We start from the raw sequence: 19,550 nt of genomic DNA on the forward strand, positions 1-19,550 counted from the left end.
AAATGTGAAGTAGGATTATGGAGGGAGGTGAGAGGGAGTGAGGTCAATTTGTAGTTTATCAATGAAAAGAAAAAATGCTATCATATCATTCTTTCTGGGAATAAGTGTAAAGACTATAGAGATGCACCATAGGATATGCCTCTAAACTTGCTTTTGAATACTAACAAAAGATCCTTCCTACTGGCTGCATCATTTCTAAGAGCCAACAGTGTGGTGGAGTGGAAGCAACTTCACCATCATTGTCACGATGTTTACATTACAGGTAACATTTAACATTACAGTTAACATTTATTGTATCCTTGCTCTGTGCCAGGCACCGTGCTTTAGATACCTTATCTCATTCAATCCTCATATCAATCCTAAGGGCAAGAACTATTATCTCTATTTTACAAATGAGAAAAAAACAAGACTGAGAAAGGTTAAGGAATTTGATTAACATTGCATGACCAGCAAGTGGCTGAGCCAGAATTTAAATTGGAGTCTGACTCTAGACCCCATTTTCTGTATTTCTAGACCCTCAACTTTAACAAAAGAAGAGGAAGTTTGGGTGTAAAAGGAGACTTTTATCGAAGGTTGAGGGTTGCTGCTTCTACAAACAATCTCCTGAGGCTCTGGTATGCCAATATCTCCCTGCCATAAAGCACTTCTTGCCTTTTATAAAATTGGAGTGCCCACCATGTGATAAGTAAGCTTGGCACTTCATAAATTGGCAGCATACTAACATGTATGAGTGTTTAGTGGTGATGTCCATGGAGAAAGCAATTACCTTATTGATGAGAGGCAAATGGGCTTCAAACTTGGACAAAGACAATGGTGTGGGTAGGATTAAATGTGGGAGGTGGGGGTAGGTAGGGCAGAGAAGAGTGATGGGGGAATAATGGGGACAACTGTAACTGAACAACAATAAAAAAGAAAAACAAAGAAAATTCCAGTAGGAACAGATGTCCTCTTATCCAACACAAGAAGCTGTCAATACTGAACATCTTACTACCCCACTCCAATGGCAAGGTTATAAGCCCAGCATGACAAAATGAACTTCTAGAATAGCAACAATGTGTTGTAGCATTTATGCTATAAATACTAACATTAAATGAGTAAAATAGAGAAACCAATCTCTTGACATTCCAATCTTGAGAGCATGTCTATCTTCTATGAATTATTCAGTACTTGGCCCAGAGCACATAACATTTTGAAGAATAGTATTTTATCTTACTAAGAAAATTTACCTGATGGCCACATAACCACAGGTAAGCTCAATAGTAGGGTTTTATTCTCCCTCTTGTTTACCAAAATATATTTTCTATCTGGCATTTCTCTAAACATTTAAGAATACAGATAGCCTTCACATGCACTTGTATCATGTCTTCATCATATTCTCCATAAAGCGGAATACAGAATTGATATTCCTTTTCTCTGACTACTGAAATTTCATATTCCTCAATTCCTCTGTATACTAACTTTCAAATATCTTTTAGCCATTTTTTTTTACTCTAATTTCTTTCGGAGTCAGAACATTGACAGTGAGTTGAATTGGAATTGTTGATTTCTTTTCCTATAGCAGAGAACTCCCTAAAATAAAGGCCACCCTCCAACAGAAGCACATGCTGTCTGTCAACTCTGTTCCCCCTTCCTGCTAAGGACTGACACCCAGCTGTGAATAATTTCATCTTTAGAAGATATATTAAGCAGAAGAAAGACACCCAGAAAGAAGAAACCAGCATTCCCTGTCTGACAGAAGCATCAGGGTTAACAGAAACCACTTGCTAAACCTTTGTAACTATGCCTGGCAGATTTTTGCTGAGAGAGGAATGTTGGGCTGAGCTGAGTCACTTCTATTTTCCTTAGAAGTGGGCAGCTTCAAGTGTCTCTCCCAGGTCATAAAGGACCACAAAGGAAGATTCTTGACTCTTTCCTAGACTACCATTTCTAATCTACTTATCATAATCTCACTGAAACAATAAAGGTCTCCCCAAAGATTCACCACCAATCCTATCAGGACTAAAAAAAAGCAAGTACCTTCTGGTTAACTTTTGTGGCAGCCACAGTCAGATTGTGCAGATCTTGGGGATTGCAATCGGTATCATTCATGCAGCAACTCGGAGGGATGCCATGCTCTGGGAAGTAGGAGCTGGTGCTCCAGTTGGTGTAGTTCTGCACGCCACAGCAGCTCAGCTGTTAACAGGGAAAGGAAAAGAATCAAAGTGTGGCAGATCAAAGACTGTGGTCTCCTCACTCACTGTCTTGCAACTTTTTAAAGAGAAATGCAGGCCAAGCCTCTAAGTCAACAGGCACAGCTTTAGTGAGTAAAGATGAGCTGAAGCTCCACTAACAATTATTCTCACTGGGAAACCCATTTGAACTCAAGAAAAGAAGTTAGTCCTAGATGACACATTGTGTTGGCTTTCTTCTGAGTGCCTTAAAGCAAAGCAGTGGTCTGGCTAGGCATCAAAATCACCTGTGTGAGTTGGGTGCTGTTAAAGGTATACATGTACATATATAGATCAACACAATCAGGATTGTTGATGAGGAAGCCAAGGCAAAAATGGCTTTTAAAAGCTCTTCAAATAATCTATATTAATAAGTGAATAAATGGTTTGGGGTGGGGGAAAGATGCACATAGTGGAAGAAAGAGAGCTGGTGTTAGTAAACTATAGCCCACCAGCTGCCTGGTTTTATAAATCAAGTTTTATTGGGACACAGCCAGGACTCTTTGTTTACATGTTGCCTGTTATGGCTGCTGTGTGACAGAGGCAGAGTTGGGTAATTGTAATAGAGACCACATGGCACTCAAGCCTCAAATAGTTACTATTTGACCATTTACAGAAAATATTTGCCAACCTCTGACATAGAGAATAGTAAAGCAAATGGAGCAAAAGTATAATTAACTAGTGAATCTGAGTACAAGTTATACAGATCCTTGTACTATTCTTGCAATTTTTCTGGGTAAGTTTGAAATTTTATCAAAATAAATTACCCCCAAAATTAAAATACTGATTGCAATGTAAAACAAAGCCAAAGCACCCCAAAACCAACAACGTCCCCAGGTGATCCTAATGGGCATGAGGCTTCAGCACAACCCCTGCCCTCCTGAGTGCCTCTAGGCAGGAAACTTCTACTTTCCTCACTTCTTTTGAAAAGGAGCAGGCAGCCTTGGACATTCACACACCTGACAGACCCTCAGTAGACCCTGAGATGGTCCACTCTCCATCGCCACTACATGGTACAAGCCAGTGAAGGCAGTTTACTTGAGTTCTTCACCCAGAATAAAGACACCACTTCCAGGATGCCAAGCTTTGGGAACCAACTCTAAGCAAGGCTGTCATACACTCACCGCCTATCTCCTTTCCAAGGTTTCAGATTTGAAGGGCAAACTCACTCACAATCCAGAAGCAGTGATGCTTCTTGACACTAAATACCTGGATAAGTGAGCCCTGGAAAAATACTGGATATCAACCCTTGGGGATGGAATGGGACCAAAAGTTGGAGAACAGGAATCCACAGCAGTACACAAGTCTAACATGAGACCTCACAGGCAGTCTCCAGATCGATCTCCTTCTCTAGAACTTACGCTGCGCTGCACATGGTCCACCGCCCGGCTCCTCTCATCATTGCCATTGTAATTCTGCATGGCATCCGTATAAGTCCTCAGGAAGGTGTCCTTAATCTGTGGAAGACCAGCAGGAACAGGGTTCTGGTTCACTGCAGCCCAAATGGATGCAGATTCTTACCAACTTCTACCTCGAAATAGCCTCTTCTAAAAGTCTCTGATTAAATTTAAGCTAGAGAGTGAATGCCCTGTTTTCTAAGATAAAAGAGCTCAGAAAATTTGCATGGTTTATCAGCTCAGGAATTTAAAAGAAATTGTTCTCCTTATCCGTAATCCAGTGGAAGCCCACCTTGTTAAATGACCCACTGAAGTGGCTGGTCAGTTTCTAAAAGGGCTGTGATGGTGAGGTGCCAAACCTCAAACACGGATTTCCTAGCTAATTTCTTTGAATTGATTAATGCCTATCTTTCTTTGTATAACTTTTACTGTCCTTGCTCAGAAGAATGACCAAGGAAGGACAGGCCATTGAGGAAGGCAGGAAGACTGATGCTCTGACCAGAAACAGACGTCTATTCTAGCATATAAGAGTGGGGAAAAACCAACTTTCACTTACCTGTCCTTATTGAGGCCAAAAAATAGGGTAATGAACATGAATTTTTCCTGTTAATAGATTGTTAACAAAACCCTTTCTCCTCCTCTTTGAACACATTTGACCTTAGGTTAACTTTCAAATTTTGTTCCCCTAGAAACCTGCTGAAGATGGAGTGTCAGATGTGTTACTAGGCAACTCTGCTTACGTTAAAACTGCCCCTGACCGGTGAAATTACTCTGAACTGGGAGGGCAGCAAATATTACCTGGTGGGAAGCTTAAGATTAAGTATGGTGACTTTCTTATCTACCCATGACCCTTGATGAGATACTGGAGGCTATGCCCATGGGACAGTTACAAGAGATAAGGAGACACTGGTTGTATGGGGCTCCTAAGCCAAGGTGGCTTTCACACCCAGCTGTATCCTCTCACTTCCACGTGCATTGTCTCTTAGGGAAGGTGTCCACAGAATGGACCCCAGACTACTTTCAGGACTCTCACTGAAGAAACAAACCTGTTGCTGCCCTGCTGGCAATCTGTGTTTCCTTTTCTATATCCTCGTGACTGAACCATGCAAAATGTCACCTATAGGCATCATGTGTGTTTGATTGTTTAGCCAAATTGAAAATCAGTAGTGGTGGGCAAAGAGTGACATTGCAACTTCCACTCACCACTCCCCTAAGTGTTTGAGTGATAAGGATGTGCAGGCTCTAAGTGTCAGTTTTTAAGAGAGAACCCAGTACATGGAGACCAGTCACTGCAGTACACAGAAGGAAGGTGAGCAAGGGCTCAGGTGGGAGCCAGCAGGCTGTCCCTGGAGTTCACACATGCATTGGGGGCAGCTCTAGGGCTATTAAGCTATGATGTCATCAGATTTCACCCCACCTAAGAATAAGAATGGGACATCTAATTCCACATATGAAATAGGTTCTAGAAATTAGCCTCGAGATACCAACTCTGGTAAGGGGAAAAACCAGGTGAAAAGGGAAAGGGGGCAGAAAGTGCACAAAGCAGCCTCAGTAGGAAGTTAATTTAGCTGGGCACAAAATCAGGGCCTAAGACAAATGATGTCAGTCTTCCAAGAGCCATAGGTGTAGTACTTCAGTGTGTTTTCCACCTGTATCTTGCTATGCTGTCTCTTTCTAACACATGCATATTTACTTCTGTCTTTACTGCTATTTACAGGATACAATAATACAGGATTTTTTTTTTATTTTGGAGCTGGAACCAGAAATTTACTATAGAGCATACACTTTCTAACCTATCATCAATATACACATCTTAAAAGTGATACCATGGTGGCTACAAGCAGCATGAGAACATCTCGTGTCTGCAGTAGCATCTATCCATTGTCTAGAGTAGCTACAGTAACAGTACATGGAAGAATGGCCACACATGACACAGTACATCCAGCAGCATCTTCAAAACTAGAAGTTAGGATCACAAAACAGTGTTCAAATTATTTTTCCTCAGCTTTAGAAATCAAAAATTTTACATGTGAATTAAAAACAAAGAGCTGTAGAAGATTTGGATCATGACTGCCTTTTGTCCTTTTCCCTCACTGCCACACAAAGCAGCTGGGCTCCTCACTAGTGGATGTAGATTTTACCCCTAGGTGGCAGAGGTGGCCCCCAGGGGATCTGGGGAGTAGAGAAGAGAGTACAGGCTGCTTTGGGGAAATCTATCCCTTTGCCTTTGGGCCACAACTAGTTTGACTTGCCTTCACAATCTCAGAAATCCTGTTATATAGGTATACTTGTGCATTGCTGAAGTGGCTATTTTAAAAGGAATATTAATCTATATTGAAGGTTAGTGCTTTAATACAAGGTGGAGAATCATTTTATGTAATAGCTATATAAAGAAACAGAGTGACATTCAACAACTAAGTTTTGAAGTTTGGTGAAATTTCTGCATTTAGAAATTTATTGGCATTTCAGCCCATATTATGGGACATTTGGAAAAGAGCGATACCACTGGAGAGATCTCAATTCCTCCCCCAAAGACCCTTTAAATGAGTGCTCCATTTTGTGTATACTCACCTCATGACGAAACACAAACCCTGAAATGCCAGCTACAAGCTCAGCCAGGAACACCAGGGACAGAAACATGGCATACTGAAAATCAAGAGCACAAGGACAAAGTCAAATATATCAACATGAAGAAGAGTGTTTGTTTCAGGTAGGTTACTTTTTGTCATGGAGAAGTAGACGAATCCTCCTATTCCCTAGACAAAGTTTAGGAAAAGTTTTAAAATAAAAATACTCTTTTCCAGATTTATCCACATGAGCCTCAACACAGGAATGTGTCTGTTTACTATGAGGAAGCATTTTGGAGCAGACATGCTAAGGAGAGCTCATTCAAGGACTAGTATCATGTTTTTCAGCTTGACTCGACTAGGAAAAATTTTGGAGGTTTTTACAACTAAGGTATTTGCTATTATTAATGTTAGAATCCTTGAGCTAGAAAGTACTGTGAAGGTCACAGGACACAGTTCCACCCTGTTTGGGAGTCCTTCATATCCCCTGCCTCCTTATGGTCATCTGAAATCTGTGTGCACCCTTCACCTAGCAACTGCAAGCCCAGCTCTACCCACCCAGCCCTTGCAGCTCATTCAGGTTTCAAACTGTTTCAACTGCTAGACAGTCTTCATTTCCCTTGGCCACAGTCTGCCTACTTGTAACTTCCACTTGCTGGTGTTGGCTCTGCTTTCAGGAGGTATAGGAATCAGCCTAACCTCTCTTCTATATAACAGGCCTTCATATAAGGGAACACAGCCATGGTGCGATCCTGCGGCTTTTCTCCATTCAGGCATACCTCTCCAGTTTCCTTAAGCATGTCTTATATGAAATGTCTTCCTTTGGAATTGGATTCCTCTCATCCTCACAGAAAGATTGGTATGTGGACAGGTTGACCCCCTTCCTCAAAGTGGTGGTCAGGCCCAAATGCAGCATCCACAGCAGTGGCCAGTGGGCTGTTTACCTCTCTTGTTCTACACGCTACATGGAGTTGATAGCTTTTTAAAAAGAAAATATGCTACACTACTGTCTAACAATGTTTGCAAGCACCTAAAACCCATAGTGCTTCTTGCTCATTTCATGCTTCCTGTACATTCCAAGTTGATTTTGTATGTGTGTACAGGTGCATGCTTAAATTTAGGTACATTACATGGTACTTATGAGATATTAAGGGTTTCCATTTTTGTGACTTTGAAAAGCAGATAAAAAGAAAGAGAATCGATTTCTTTCCTACAAAGCATATGTCTCTCAGTCTGCTTCTTCTAAACTCAAAACAAAATACAATAGTCCTCAATGTTTGGAATTTCCCTAGATGATGCTATGAAATTTAGATAGACTGCACATGGCCATATGACTTACTTGTAAAGTGTACACATGTCCTGTAAAGTATACATATACAGAGGATCATAAATTATTTTTCTCAGCTAGTGGAACATATATTAAAAGGAAGAAATATTGGGTTAAAATGCCAGTTTTATTTGAAATACCAACAAAAGTCTGTACACACAAAGTATGGCCAGTAAAATATCAATATCAAACACACATTTATAAGTATAATGTCCCATGTACACAACTTCTCTCTCTCTCTTTCTCGACTTGGTACAAAATGCAACTAAAAGCACACTTTACTTTAGGGAGAGTCTCACACCAGGCCTAGATTCCATCAGAAGTCCTCCTAGACTTGAGCCATAGCTTTTCTGTGGACTAACTCTTAGGAAAGAGGCAGCCTCTCCAGGCATCCACAAAGTGAAAATAGTTGTTTTGCAATTAATGAGGTTAAATGAAGACTGTATAATTCTAGACTGATAAGAAACATATATGTGTTTCAATCCTAGCTCTCCACATATTAGCTATGTGAACCTTAGCAGGTTATTTAACCTCAATGTCTTTATCCTGTAACATGAAAATACAACCTATACTTCACAGTGATGGTGAGGAATAAATAAAATGTAGTATACACCAAGGACAGCATCTGGAAAGTAAAAAAGAACTAAATAACAGTTTTTAAAAGATAAAAAAACAGAAAAATATCTGTACTCCTCAAAGGGCTCACCTGCTAATGGGCTCAGAAGTGTTAGAAAATGGCAGCGTGGTATGAAACTGCCTTTGGAAGAGGCCAGAGATAACTATTACATCGTTGTATCCTCTCTTCTACCTCCCTTCAGCCATAGTATTTGGGTTGGAAGAAACCTTACTGATTTAGTCCAATACTATTCTTTCATAAATGAGGACAAAGACCCAAAGTGTATACATTCTTGCCACTAAAGACATAAGCCAGTTAAGTGTCAGAATCAATCAAGTGTCATGACCAGGTTTCCTCCATCCTTGTTTAGAAAGATGGATTTTTTAGCAATCCTTCTTTTCTATGCATCTGAAGTTAATTTTCCCCTTGCTATTCATTGTATTTAACAAGAGGTTCTCAATGCTGGCTGTACAATAGGATCCCTGGAAAGCTCTTCAGAAAATATGATGTCAGGGCCTCCTTCCATAGATTTTCTTTCAATTGGCTGGACATAGAGCTCTAGCAAAGGTGTTTTTAAAAAGCTGCCCAGGTGATTTAAGCATGCATCTGAAGTTGAAGACTACTATGCTAGACTAAAATAAATTCTAGTATTTATAAGAACTATAAGAAGGAAAACGCAAGGTGTTGGCATAGAGTGGTAGCTGACAGCAACAGAAGTACCTCAATATTGGTTCTCTATGGCCTTTTCACCAACCCAAAAGAATCAGTGGTGACCAGGGCATGTCTCCTGCATGGTCTTCAGAAGAGAAAGTGGCCAAATCAAGCACAACTTCCATGAGGTTATCAGCAAAGGAACTGACCTGCGCCAGCTTGGAAGGTGGTTCCTTTAGAGTGATTTACCCTCACACCGGTATGTCACTAGATGATATTAAATGTTACTACAACCTGTAGCTAAATGAAGAAGGACAGGCAACAAAGTACTTATGGAATCACTGCTCCCCACTTTCACAGAATGAAATGTTTATAATAAATCATTGTAAACAAAGTTTTCCTTTGAGGAGAGGCCCTAGCTATGTTTTATTTATAAAATCTTTAACATTATTTCTTATTAATGAAGAGCACAGACAATGAGTAGAGACTTAGCAAACTAGTCTACCAAAAAGTTAAGAATCACAGTAACAATCTTTTAGCAGCCAGCCCTTATTCTTTGGGAAACATCACTGCTGTGCCTGCAAAGGTACCCAGCATTGGTCCTGGTATCCAATACTTGGCACTGTATCAACCTTCTGTTGAGTACAGAAGCTCTGGCTTAGCTCAACTCACATAGAACTGAACCAGGGTGTGCAGGTTTACAGAAGAATGTGCCCACGCATCCATGGCCAAGCTCAAGGAGGCAGAAAGTATTCCCCCAATGGGAACTTGGAGATGAAAGGCTGTTTATGTTTGGGATGCTGCCTTGCCCACCAAAGCAGCACATCACATGCTTGAAGAGATTTCTAAGGCAAAATTCAAAACTGGAACAGGGCGTCTTGCCACAAGGATATAAATGGCCTATTGGAACTGCTGGCCACTGCCTTCTCATCATTTACCTCAGGGGCCCAGGACTGGATTTTTTGTGCCAGGCTGTGTTTGGGGTTGTTTTTCCCTCTAGGGGATTGAAGGGTAGATTATGTAAGAGTCTGGACTAAAATTAGAGTCAATGAATATAGAGGTCTTGTCTGTGGCTTCAAGAAAGGCCACTTTGCTTTCATGTGACTTATATTTTTATAAAATGGAATTGAAAAAGCAGAATGATGTTGTGACGTACTCACCAGTTTCAACATCCATGGGCTACCACGGCATGTAGCAAAGCATCCAAACAGGCCAAAAACAACAATAGTGGTGCCAGTTCCAATGAGGACATAGGGAGCATTTGTGGAGTTTTCGGCAATGAGGGAGATATAGGTGCCCAGAGTGAGTTTTCCCCAGACTCCAACGGCTAGCAGGATCACTCCAGTGATCTGAAAAGGGGGAAGGAGGAGAAGGAAGTTTGAAACTGCGGCTGACAGAAGTGACAACACAAAGCAATATGGCCTGAATCTGAAGTTTCCAGTTTCCACGAGCAAATTAGCAATTGTTGTAGGGTTCCCTACAGTCATGAGAAAATGTTGAAGATCATTAACTAAAGCCATCACAGAACAAAGACACTTTGATTTTGTACAATTAGATCCATCTCTTACACAATCTCACAGGTGGTTACTACATTAATCAGAAGTGAAGCCAACAATAAAGAACTTTATAAGCTGCTTAAAAAGTACATCCTAATACAGTTTTCAGAGATGCTCCAGGTCTGGTTTGAGAGCTTCTACATGACACTGACCTAGGTATAAGCCAAGTAAGAATGTCAGCCACCTCCTCAATGGTATACATGTATACATAGCATGTCTTAAGGACATCCTGCATGTTTTAAGGAACAAGGTGATTTTCTTTTACTATTTTCACAAAAACTCTACAAAAGCAAAACATTTGAAATATTTTTGAATCCCTATTGATTTCCCACCTAATTTCCAATACTTAATATAAAATAACAGAAGAATCCAAATAACTCCTGGAGTTAGCTGTAATGCAATTTGTCAAACCCCACTGATCAGGCCAAAAGAAATTCCCATAGCATGTCTAAACTCAAGAACCTTGGGTCAATTTGGCCTATCTTCAGAAGATAGACTAGAGGCTGCATGCTATGCCTTACTCTCCATCCCCTGCAGTTTTAGCTGCTAAAGCCAAGCAGTGGTTGACTGTGTCTTTATCTCCCTAGCTGGTCTTTCCTTCAGTTTATTAGTAACTTAGCAACTTATTCAAACTACAAGCCCTCTAACTGCTACCATCTCTGACATCTTATTAGGATCATAGAAGCCTGGGTATCCGAGGGAGCTCTTCCCCTGTTTGCTCACACACTATTGCCCAATGTTCCAGACCAAATGCCTCAGTTCCCTTCCAATTCAAGTGAGGAGGCTAGATGAGAAAATGGAGAAAACTAGTATGATACAAATGAATGCCCACCTCATCAACATTTCCCCTGTCAATCAACACACTGTTCACTGTTCTATGATGTCTGTAAGTGAACACTACCAGATACAAGCTACATGAGGAACCAAACAGCCGAACCAGTACAGATGCCAAGGTCTCTCTCCTTCATACTCTGAAAGCTCTGTCTGCAGTTTGGAGCCATCAAGCTCCACCATCAGATTGTTCCTCTATGCAGGAAAAAGAATGGACCCTGCACCTTTCCCCATATCAGGTGAGAGTGGGCTCTACCTATTTTGGGGGAAGGGTTCAGTGGAAACAACAAGAGTTTGGTGATACCTCTCCCTTACTGCCACCCCCAATAGCCTCTCTACATCGTAGAAACATGACCATGAAACAATTAAAAGCTTTAAATCAGAAAAAGACTGGAGAACTAATGCAATTTTCATAAGGTAAAGGTGAATTGATATGATACAATCTTGAGGAGAAAAGGTTTACACTAATATTTGGGAGACAGTGGCCCAGTGGAGCTGTACTGCCTTTCAAAAGTTCCAGTGGAGATGGCCTTAGTGAGGTAAACAAAACCAAGATCACAAAGGTTGTCTAAGAGTTCCAAGTCCTCTGCTGACACCTGGTGGTTGCTAAAGAAAGTACCTTTCTCGAACAGCTGCTTGTGCCATACTCATCCAAACGAAAACAAAAGGTTTTTCATCTACTAGAATCAAAATTTAAGATTCAACTCTCCACTCATTAGGGGTAAGAACACAATGAACATTCAGTAGAAATGACAGTGCTTAAGCTGTCTTCTATTACACAATGTTTAGAACAGTGTCAGGCACAGAGTAAATGCTTAATAGTCATTGACAAACAAATATATTTCATTTCTCTGGATCTTAGAACCTCTATTTTATAAAATAGAGTCCTTCAAATGCCAAATACTTACAAAACTTCTCCATCAGGTTAAACTATGAGGTAAGTTAAAATGCAACCAAACAGAATCTTTCTCTCCTATTTTCCACTCTAGCATTATCTGGTAAAAGCTATAAATATCACACTGTAAGTGTATTAAACAAAACCAAAAATTCAATTAAACTAGTCATTGTTATATAGACTGGATATAAATCTCATCTAGACACTTGCAATTTCATGTGATTGTTTCCAAATATTCAGTAACATCTCAGACTTCCACTGAGCTGCTGCATTCTATGTATTACTATTGCCAGTCGTTATTGGAATGCAATTGTTTTAATGAACATATACACTACTGACCAAGTTTAAGAGTCTGATATTACCTTACATTTCTGTGACCAGTGATTTCATAAGGTTCAATTACTACCATAACAATTATATGTAGTACGTCAAAGTTAACACAAATTCAGACTTTAAGGTAAACAGTACTAACATTTTTATTCCTTTTCTCCTTTAAAAGATAATTTCTCCAAGTGTAACCATTGCTTGTATATGAAACCTCTCCTCATGTAAAGTACAAAGCCTATAATGTCAACTTGTTAAAATATTCATATAATGTAACATATACAAATATTACCTTTTTTGGCAAAAAGTCTATTTTTGCTGACTTCAGGGATGCCTTTTAAAGACTTCCAATGGGCACAAACAAACACAACACTGTGGGCACCATACTGCCTGGGAGGAAACCCATCTAACATCTTCACCTTGACCAAGTTGGTCATCCTCTAAGGAACTGCTCCACTGAATGACACGGAGACTGGGATAGGTAGGCCCCTTCTAGCATCCATGTGCTAGGAATCTAAGACCAATCTAAAAAGAAAAATGCCTTCTCCAATGTTGGTCTTCTACTACTCAAACATTCCTAATAGGCCAAATCTGCCTGGTTTCCTGAACCCCACATATGCAAGGCTTTCTTTCTGCACATACCAAACCTACATCTTTGGCCTCATCTCCTTCACAACTCTTTGTACATTCTATATAGTTCCAGGAAAACTGGCTTTTCTCTGTATGTAAAATATGGGCACTTTCCATACTTTATTGCTTCTCAAAATTTGCTCTTTATAACCCTTTCTTATGTACATTTCTTACCCTTCTATTCACTACCTGTCTACAATCCTAAACTATTTTGGGGAAAAAGAAAGGAAGAGAAACATCAGTGTGCAAGAAGAGAAATATCTATCAATCAGTTGCCTTCCATACACATCCCTACCAGGGACTAAATCCACAACCCAAGCATGTTCCCTGACTGGGAATTGAACCTGCAAGTTTTGGCTTTGCGGGATGATGCTCCAACTAACTGAGCAACAATGGCCAGGGGAAGATGTCATATTTCTAAGTTAGTCGTGGAAGTTTTGCTTCTTTCTCAGAAGAATCAATTTAACAAACAGTCAATAGTGTGGTTGAGAAGGGAACAGATTCATTCCCAGAAATAAATGACATGAGTGGCCTGGTAAAGGCACCACTACCAACTTACAAGTTCCTACATTAACCACAAGCCAGAAGGGCATGTCCAGTGCCCACCAGAAACTGCCAGGCTGAGGCTCTCAGTCTCGTTTTATTCTCAGCATCTTATGGCAGCTCAACATTATCTGTGTTCTTACAGCACAGTTCAAAATATATGGGCAGCAGAGAACCTCCAGTAACTTCTGATTTAGGCTTGATGCTGAGGCTGAGGAACTATAATTGTAGCATCAAAAAAGGAAGGTAGGTCAGAGCTAAAAAAGAAGCTTTTGTGTGATAGTTCACATTACTTTAAAATTACATTGAAAGAAAATGACAAGTAGGTTTGCTAATATATCAAGTCGTGTCTGAAATGCTCTGGAAGAGACTTACTGAGGTTTATTTTCATCCTAAAGATGATGTTGCAGGACCAGGCAGGAGAGATAAATGATTCCCCTTGCTCCTGCCAGGTCAACAGAACTAATGCTGGAAAGTCTCCCTATTGTCATTGCAGTGTCCTGATCCTCAGAAAGGAGACAGGGATACTATGCTTTCAGATTTCTCACATGCCCACAGGCATTTTACTTGAGCCCATTCCCTTTCGTGCTTGCAGACCACAGACCTTCTGATTAAACTGCAGCAGCTCCTCTCATGCCCATGAAAGGCTGTGCCATTTGGGGGCATGCCAGAGTAAAATCCATATATTCCTTTTAATTTAATTGCATGATATACTAAATATAAACTTTTGTCATCAGAATAACATTTATATGTTCATGCAGAAGGTAGGGGCTCATGCAACATGTATTATACAAGTAAAGAAACAGAGACAATGGAAAATTGAATTAGGCACGCACAAGCTATCTGGAAGACCACCCCCCAACCCCATATGGGAGGAAAAGTACAGGATCTAAAACCAGCCAGATGAAACACACAGAAGAAACTGTAGGAAGGAATTTCAGCTAGACAGCATCTTAGGTCAACCCCACAATTCAATCATCCAAGAGATTTACAGGTTAATTCACTATTGACGACTATATGGAGAGATACTGTGAGATGTTTTTACCCCACTCCAGAGGATTCTATAACTCAGGAAAAATTACAGGACACAGAATCTCCATATACATTATCAGTAATTAAAACACAGGGTCCTCAGAAGTTAGCTGTTAATAAGAAAATTAGCACTCAAACTATGCTTTTGGTTTATTATTACTTAAGCATGTATGCTGAGGAGATAGCAGTGGAGGATGAGTCTTTGCACAGCATTCTGACCTGACTTTGTAGAGGTGGATAAAACAACCAGAAAGACAGAGAAACCAGCAGCTTCCATGATGTTGTGTTCTGCTCTTTAAATTTGAAGTGAGAATATGTCACATTTACAACTTAAAAGTGTATTAATAACTATTTGTGTAACTACTTAATGTTTTGAAACAGACTAAGAACCAGAATTTATTGGAGCTTTTCAGCAGGCTTGAGGACTCAGCCCACATGAGTAGCAAAAGGGGACTCAGTATGTTTAAAAGGTGGATGAATGGAAGAGGCCTTGGAAGAGGCTGAGGTTTAGGATATCAGGGCTTTACTTGTAGTATTGTCACAAATTAATTATGTGACCTTGGGCAGATCATCTAATCTTTCTGGGCCTCAGTACCCTTGTTCAGTAGGATCAGGTGGGCAAACCTGATTTTCAGTACTTCCCAAATCTCTACTATTAAACAAATGAATCTCAAATTTGACTTGTTTATTCACTCTGAAATATATTTCTAGATTTCCCATTGGGCAAATTAGCACAAGAAAGTTTATGAATTTCTCCCTGTGACTGACAAACCATCAGCAGTGGGAGTAGAAAAGTCAGCTCATTTCTGGTTGCTGGGAGAGGAAAGGGAATATGCACAGGAAGTCACACGTGATAGTTTTACACAGACATCCAAAAATTCATAAGCTCACTGGAATGACAACATCCTTTTAAATAAGGATGACACTGTTATCTTAGGAGCAGGAAGACATATGCTCTGAGCTGTTTTTTCTAGGCAAGTATGTTAACCAACTGAATCCTTTTCTCACTCACTTTTATGTTTAAATGACACTTGTGGATGTGGAACTGGAATTCAGAATTTAGGAGCTAATCAGACCTGCAGGTAAAGGTTGAGGCCAGAAATGACAACTGAAGGAACAATGTTTCTCAGGAAACAGAAGCAGAGCATGGTTGGAAGGACAAGGGTTAAGGCTTGAGGAAGATGGGCACTAGAACATGACAGGACAACACTGGATGACAGGGAATAGGGAGGAGATGCAGAACAGAGTGGACACGTCTATGAAGGTAGCTGCCCATAGAAAAGTAGGAGACACGGGGAAAAAAGGGACTTTTTTTTTTCTCTTGTAAAGACATATGGAGGGAAAAAAAACCCCCAAAAATGCCAGCACAGTTCATTGACCCCAGGTATACCAATGAGCAGACATGGTACTCTTTATTTATATACCCACTACAGTCCACTAAGATTATATTTTGTATTTAAATATTTCATCCTATAGCTAATTCAAACAATTCAAGTTCCAGGAGTTATGTCATTTGTCACAAATTTTAGCTTCTGTTTGGATTTTATCAATGACCATATAGCCAGGGTCGGAAGTGCAGGTTGTCTAAGAGATCATAGATGCTTTTGAAAATATGTAAAGGTCTTTGAATGGCACTATAAAAGTTCAGGAATTCCAGCTCTGGCTATGAGCCTACCAAACCACAGCGTATTCTTCACCTGTGTAGTGAAGCAGCTGCTCATTTCATTGAAAATGGCTCCAAGAATATTTTAAGTCCAGCATACAATGCTTCCTTCTCCCAGAGGTCTTTAAAATGCAATCACCAGCTTGCACCAATCATGCTGCATATCTGTGCCTTAGTTCTTCATCTGTGAAATGACAGGTCTGGCCCCAGTCACATCTACAGGAGCCCTTCCAGTGCTTCAATTTTATTTTTCTCCTCGAATTGCCCAAATCGTCCTCAGAAAGGCAAAGATCAAGCCCAACCAGTAGCCAGGATGCAGACCACACTACTAGTCAATAGCATTTACCAAGGGCCTGTGCTGGCTGGGTTTCATACTCAGTCTGGGTAGGTAGAGAGTGGCTCGAACAGATGACTGGCTGGAGACTGAATAATATCGAATGGCCTACAGGCCCAAGAAATGGTAGAAATTGATCAATATGGTGAAAGTACTTTCTGAATTAAAAAATGGGTCTGTACATGGTAGAGACATTTGAAATAGGCCTATCACAGAAAATCAGGGCTACACAGCTGCTAAAATAATAATAAAGGGCACTTTATTAAAATAGCCTTTTACTACTTGAATAATTAAACCCCTTCAAATAAGGCCCAAGCAGTTGCAACTTATATTTAATTCCATTATTCAACAAAGGGTCACAGGAAATGCCAAACATATTATTAGGAACTTTGTATATCTCACCAGGAAATAAGAAAGAATGGACATGCCTGAATTAGTTTCTTATTTCCCATATATTACTCTACAAGATTCTGGATTTTAGGTCTCCTCCCTTTTAAAAAAACAAATCCCCAAAGAAAGGTTCCCAGAAGCAAAAAAGAATTTCACTCCACACTTATTAGCACATTGAGAAATGTACCACAGAAGAATTTTAAGGTCAGCTTATGCTGAGCCTCTTGGCATTACTTTTTATTTATAAGTATTATTGATGAGTTCTTGAAAATGTTCAAAACAAGACTTAGGTTTTTGATTTATACTAATAAGGGGAGTCTTACTCCAACTTCAAGTCTCAAGAACATGTAAAAGGAAGAAGTGAGCAAACCATCAGTTAAGGCTGTCTGGATGTAGCTCACTCCTCTTATTTCAGTGGTGACCTAGATATATAAATAGACATCGTATAGGAATACCTATTTGGAATTGGGGCCAGCAAAGCCACTTACGAAAAGATTTAAGTACTTAAAAATCACAACCAGCTGTAGTGCCTAAAGTGATAGAAGCTTAATGTTTGTGGGATTCCCTCTATGCCACATCTCCTCCATGGGACCCCCATTTGATCTCACTTGTATATGAACTCTGTTGACCCAGTTAACACGCACAAAGGTGAGTGAGTGCCAAGAGCACAAATAGTGTTAGCGTCATTAGCAGATGCCCAACCAAGTGCAAGAAGAGCTGTGGGGAGAAACCACTTCTCTTGCCTCTATTCCTCAGTGACCTAGGACTGAACTAGCCGTAAAGAGATGGATCAAATTCCAAACTAATAAGAAAAGATATTTTAAAAGAAGATCATGTCAGTGTGAGCTTATAAACAAGCTACAATTACATTATTAATGTGTGTTGACAGAAAGTTTCTGTTGACCACACATGTTATCATGTCCTGTACTCTTAATTGTGTACTCTTAAAAAGTCTTGTGGGAGGAAAGAAGGTCCTTTACCTACTTCGTCAACACCAAAGTCTCACCCACATCCTGTGCCTGATTTTCTAAAACAGCATGATGTTCAGACATTCTGCCCTAATTCCCATTTTTAAGCAGAATCACTGCTTGTCTGACCACAATTCCCCATTTTTAATTTGAAAGCCAGTCACTGTGCCTATAGTGAGTGAGTACATAGTGGAAGCTCCATAAATGAAGAACGAATCTTAGTGCTGATCCATTCTTCAAATTCAGCTCCCTTATAGTAGCCATGTCCTTGAAAGTTACTGGATGAGAATGAACATGGATAAACTAGTTCTAACAATTGTTCCATAAATGTAAACCTACATGCCAACCTGTGACTGAGCAGTGCATGTCTCTCTCATGATTATGCTGTTGAACAAATTTAGCTTTCTAGGAGTTCCATTATTTTAGATAGGGAAAACTTTCTTTGCATAATTTCTATATAGGATTATCGTTCTTCAAAATACCAAAAACAAAACCATAGTCCTACTTGTATACATTATGCCTTACACATACCTGTGTAAAGTAAACAGGAAGAGGCTAGAACTCAGATAATGAAGAAATCCCTTACAGCCTATGCTGTATCTGGCTATGAATTGATGGTGGTGAGGGGGTGAGGTGTTTGGGGGAACTCATGCCTCTTTGCCCATGAAACTGGAGCTGATAACATCTAATGCCAGAGGAGAACCTATTATTAAGTGAGTAAAAATATGTGTAGAAGACATAGTAAGGTTGTATTTTCCTTCCAGTGGTCCTAACATTCTTCTGAGATGATTTAGGGGGGGAAACCCACTTCATTAGTGATTTAATTAACTTCCCTCTCAACATTCAAATATCCTCACTGCACACATATGTGATACTGCCACCAGTAAGACATAAAGGGAAAATTCAGATGTCTAATTTTGATAGGGTGTTGTGGGGAAAACATTAAGTAGAACATGATCTTGCCAAAAAAAATCAGTCACTTCAGAAAAATACAAAGAGGAGCTTCCAGCCAAGATAGAGGCATAGGTAGACACACTGTGCCTCCTCGCACAACCAAAAGAAGGACAACAACAATTTAAAAACAAAAAACAACCAGAACTGACAGAAAATCGAATTGTTTGGAAGTCTGACAACCAAGGAGATAAAGAAGAAACATTCATCCAGACCGGTAGGAGGGGTGGAGACAGGCAGCTGGGGTGGAGAGGACTCGCAGCAAGGTGGTGGCTGGCGGACCCAGGGAGGTGGCGGATTTTGGAATGCGTCAGGCAGTGAGGCAGCTAGCAGACCCTGTGACCCCACATTTGCGCATAGATAAACCTGGAGGAACAGCGGGGGAGTGAAGCAGACCTTGCAATCCAGGGCTCCAGTGCGGAGAAATAAAGCCTCAAACCTCTGATTGAAAACACCCGTGGGGGTTGAGGCAGCAGTGGGAGAAACTCCCAGCCTCACAGGAGAGTGCGTTGGAGAGACCCACAGGGGCCTAGAGCATGCACAAGCCCACCCACTTGGGAATCAGCACTAGAGGGGCCCAGTTTGATTGTGGGTAACGGAGGGAGTGACTGAAATCCAGCACAGAGTAGAGCAAGCGCCATTGCACCCTCTCAGCCCCTCCCCCACAT

General features: G+C 40.4%; 1 protein-coding gene across 1 annotated transcript in view; it reads right to left on the reverse strand.

Annotated features, from left to right (window-relative positions):
• Nucleotides 1–19,550, reverse strand: part of TSPAN7 (tetraspanin 7) — a 119,553-nt gene that overhangs the window by 21,854 nt on the left and 78,149 nt on the right. The window contains exons 2-5 of the mRNA XM_024563665.3: nucleotides 9,926–10,114; nucleotides 6,176–6,250; nucleotides 3,569–3,664; nucleotides 2,017–2,172 (exon numbers count right to left, since the gene is read on the reverse strand). Of these exons, the coding sequence (XP_024419433.2) occupies nucleotides 2,017–2,172; nucleotides 3,569–3,664; nucleotides 6,176–6,250; nucleotides 9,926–10,114 (516 nt within the window). The remainder of the gene's footprint in view (nucleotides 1–2,016; nucleotides 2,173–3,568; nucleotides 3,665–6,175; nucleotides 6,251–9,925; nucleotides 10,115–19,550) is intronic.

Source organism: Desmodus rotundus, chromosome X (assembly GCF_022682495.2).
Source record: "Desmodus rotundus isolate HL8 chromosome X, HLdesRot8A.1, whole genome shotgun sequence".
Classification (NCBI taxonomy): Eukaryota; Metazoa; Chordata; class Mammalia; order Chiroptera; family Phyllostomidae; genus Desmodus; species Desmodus rotundus.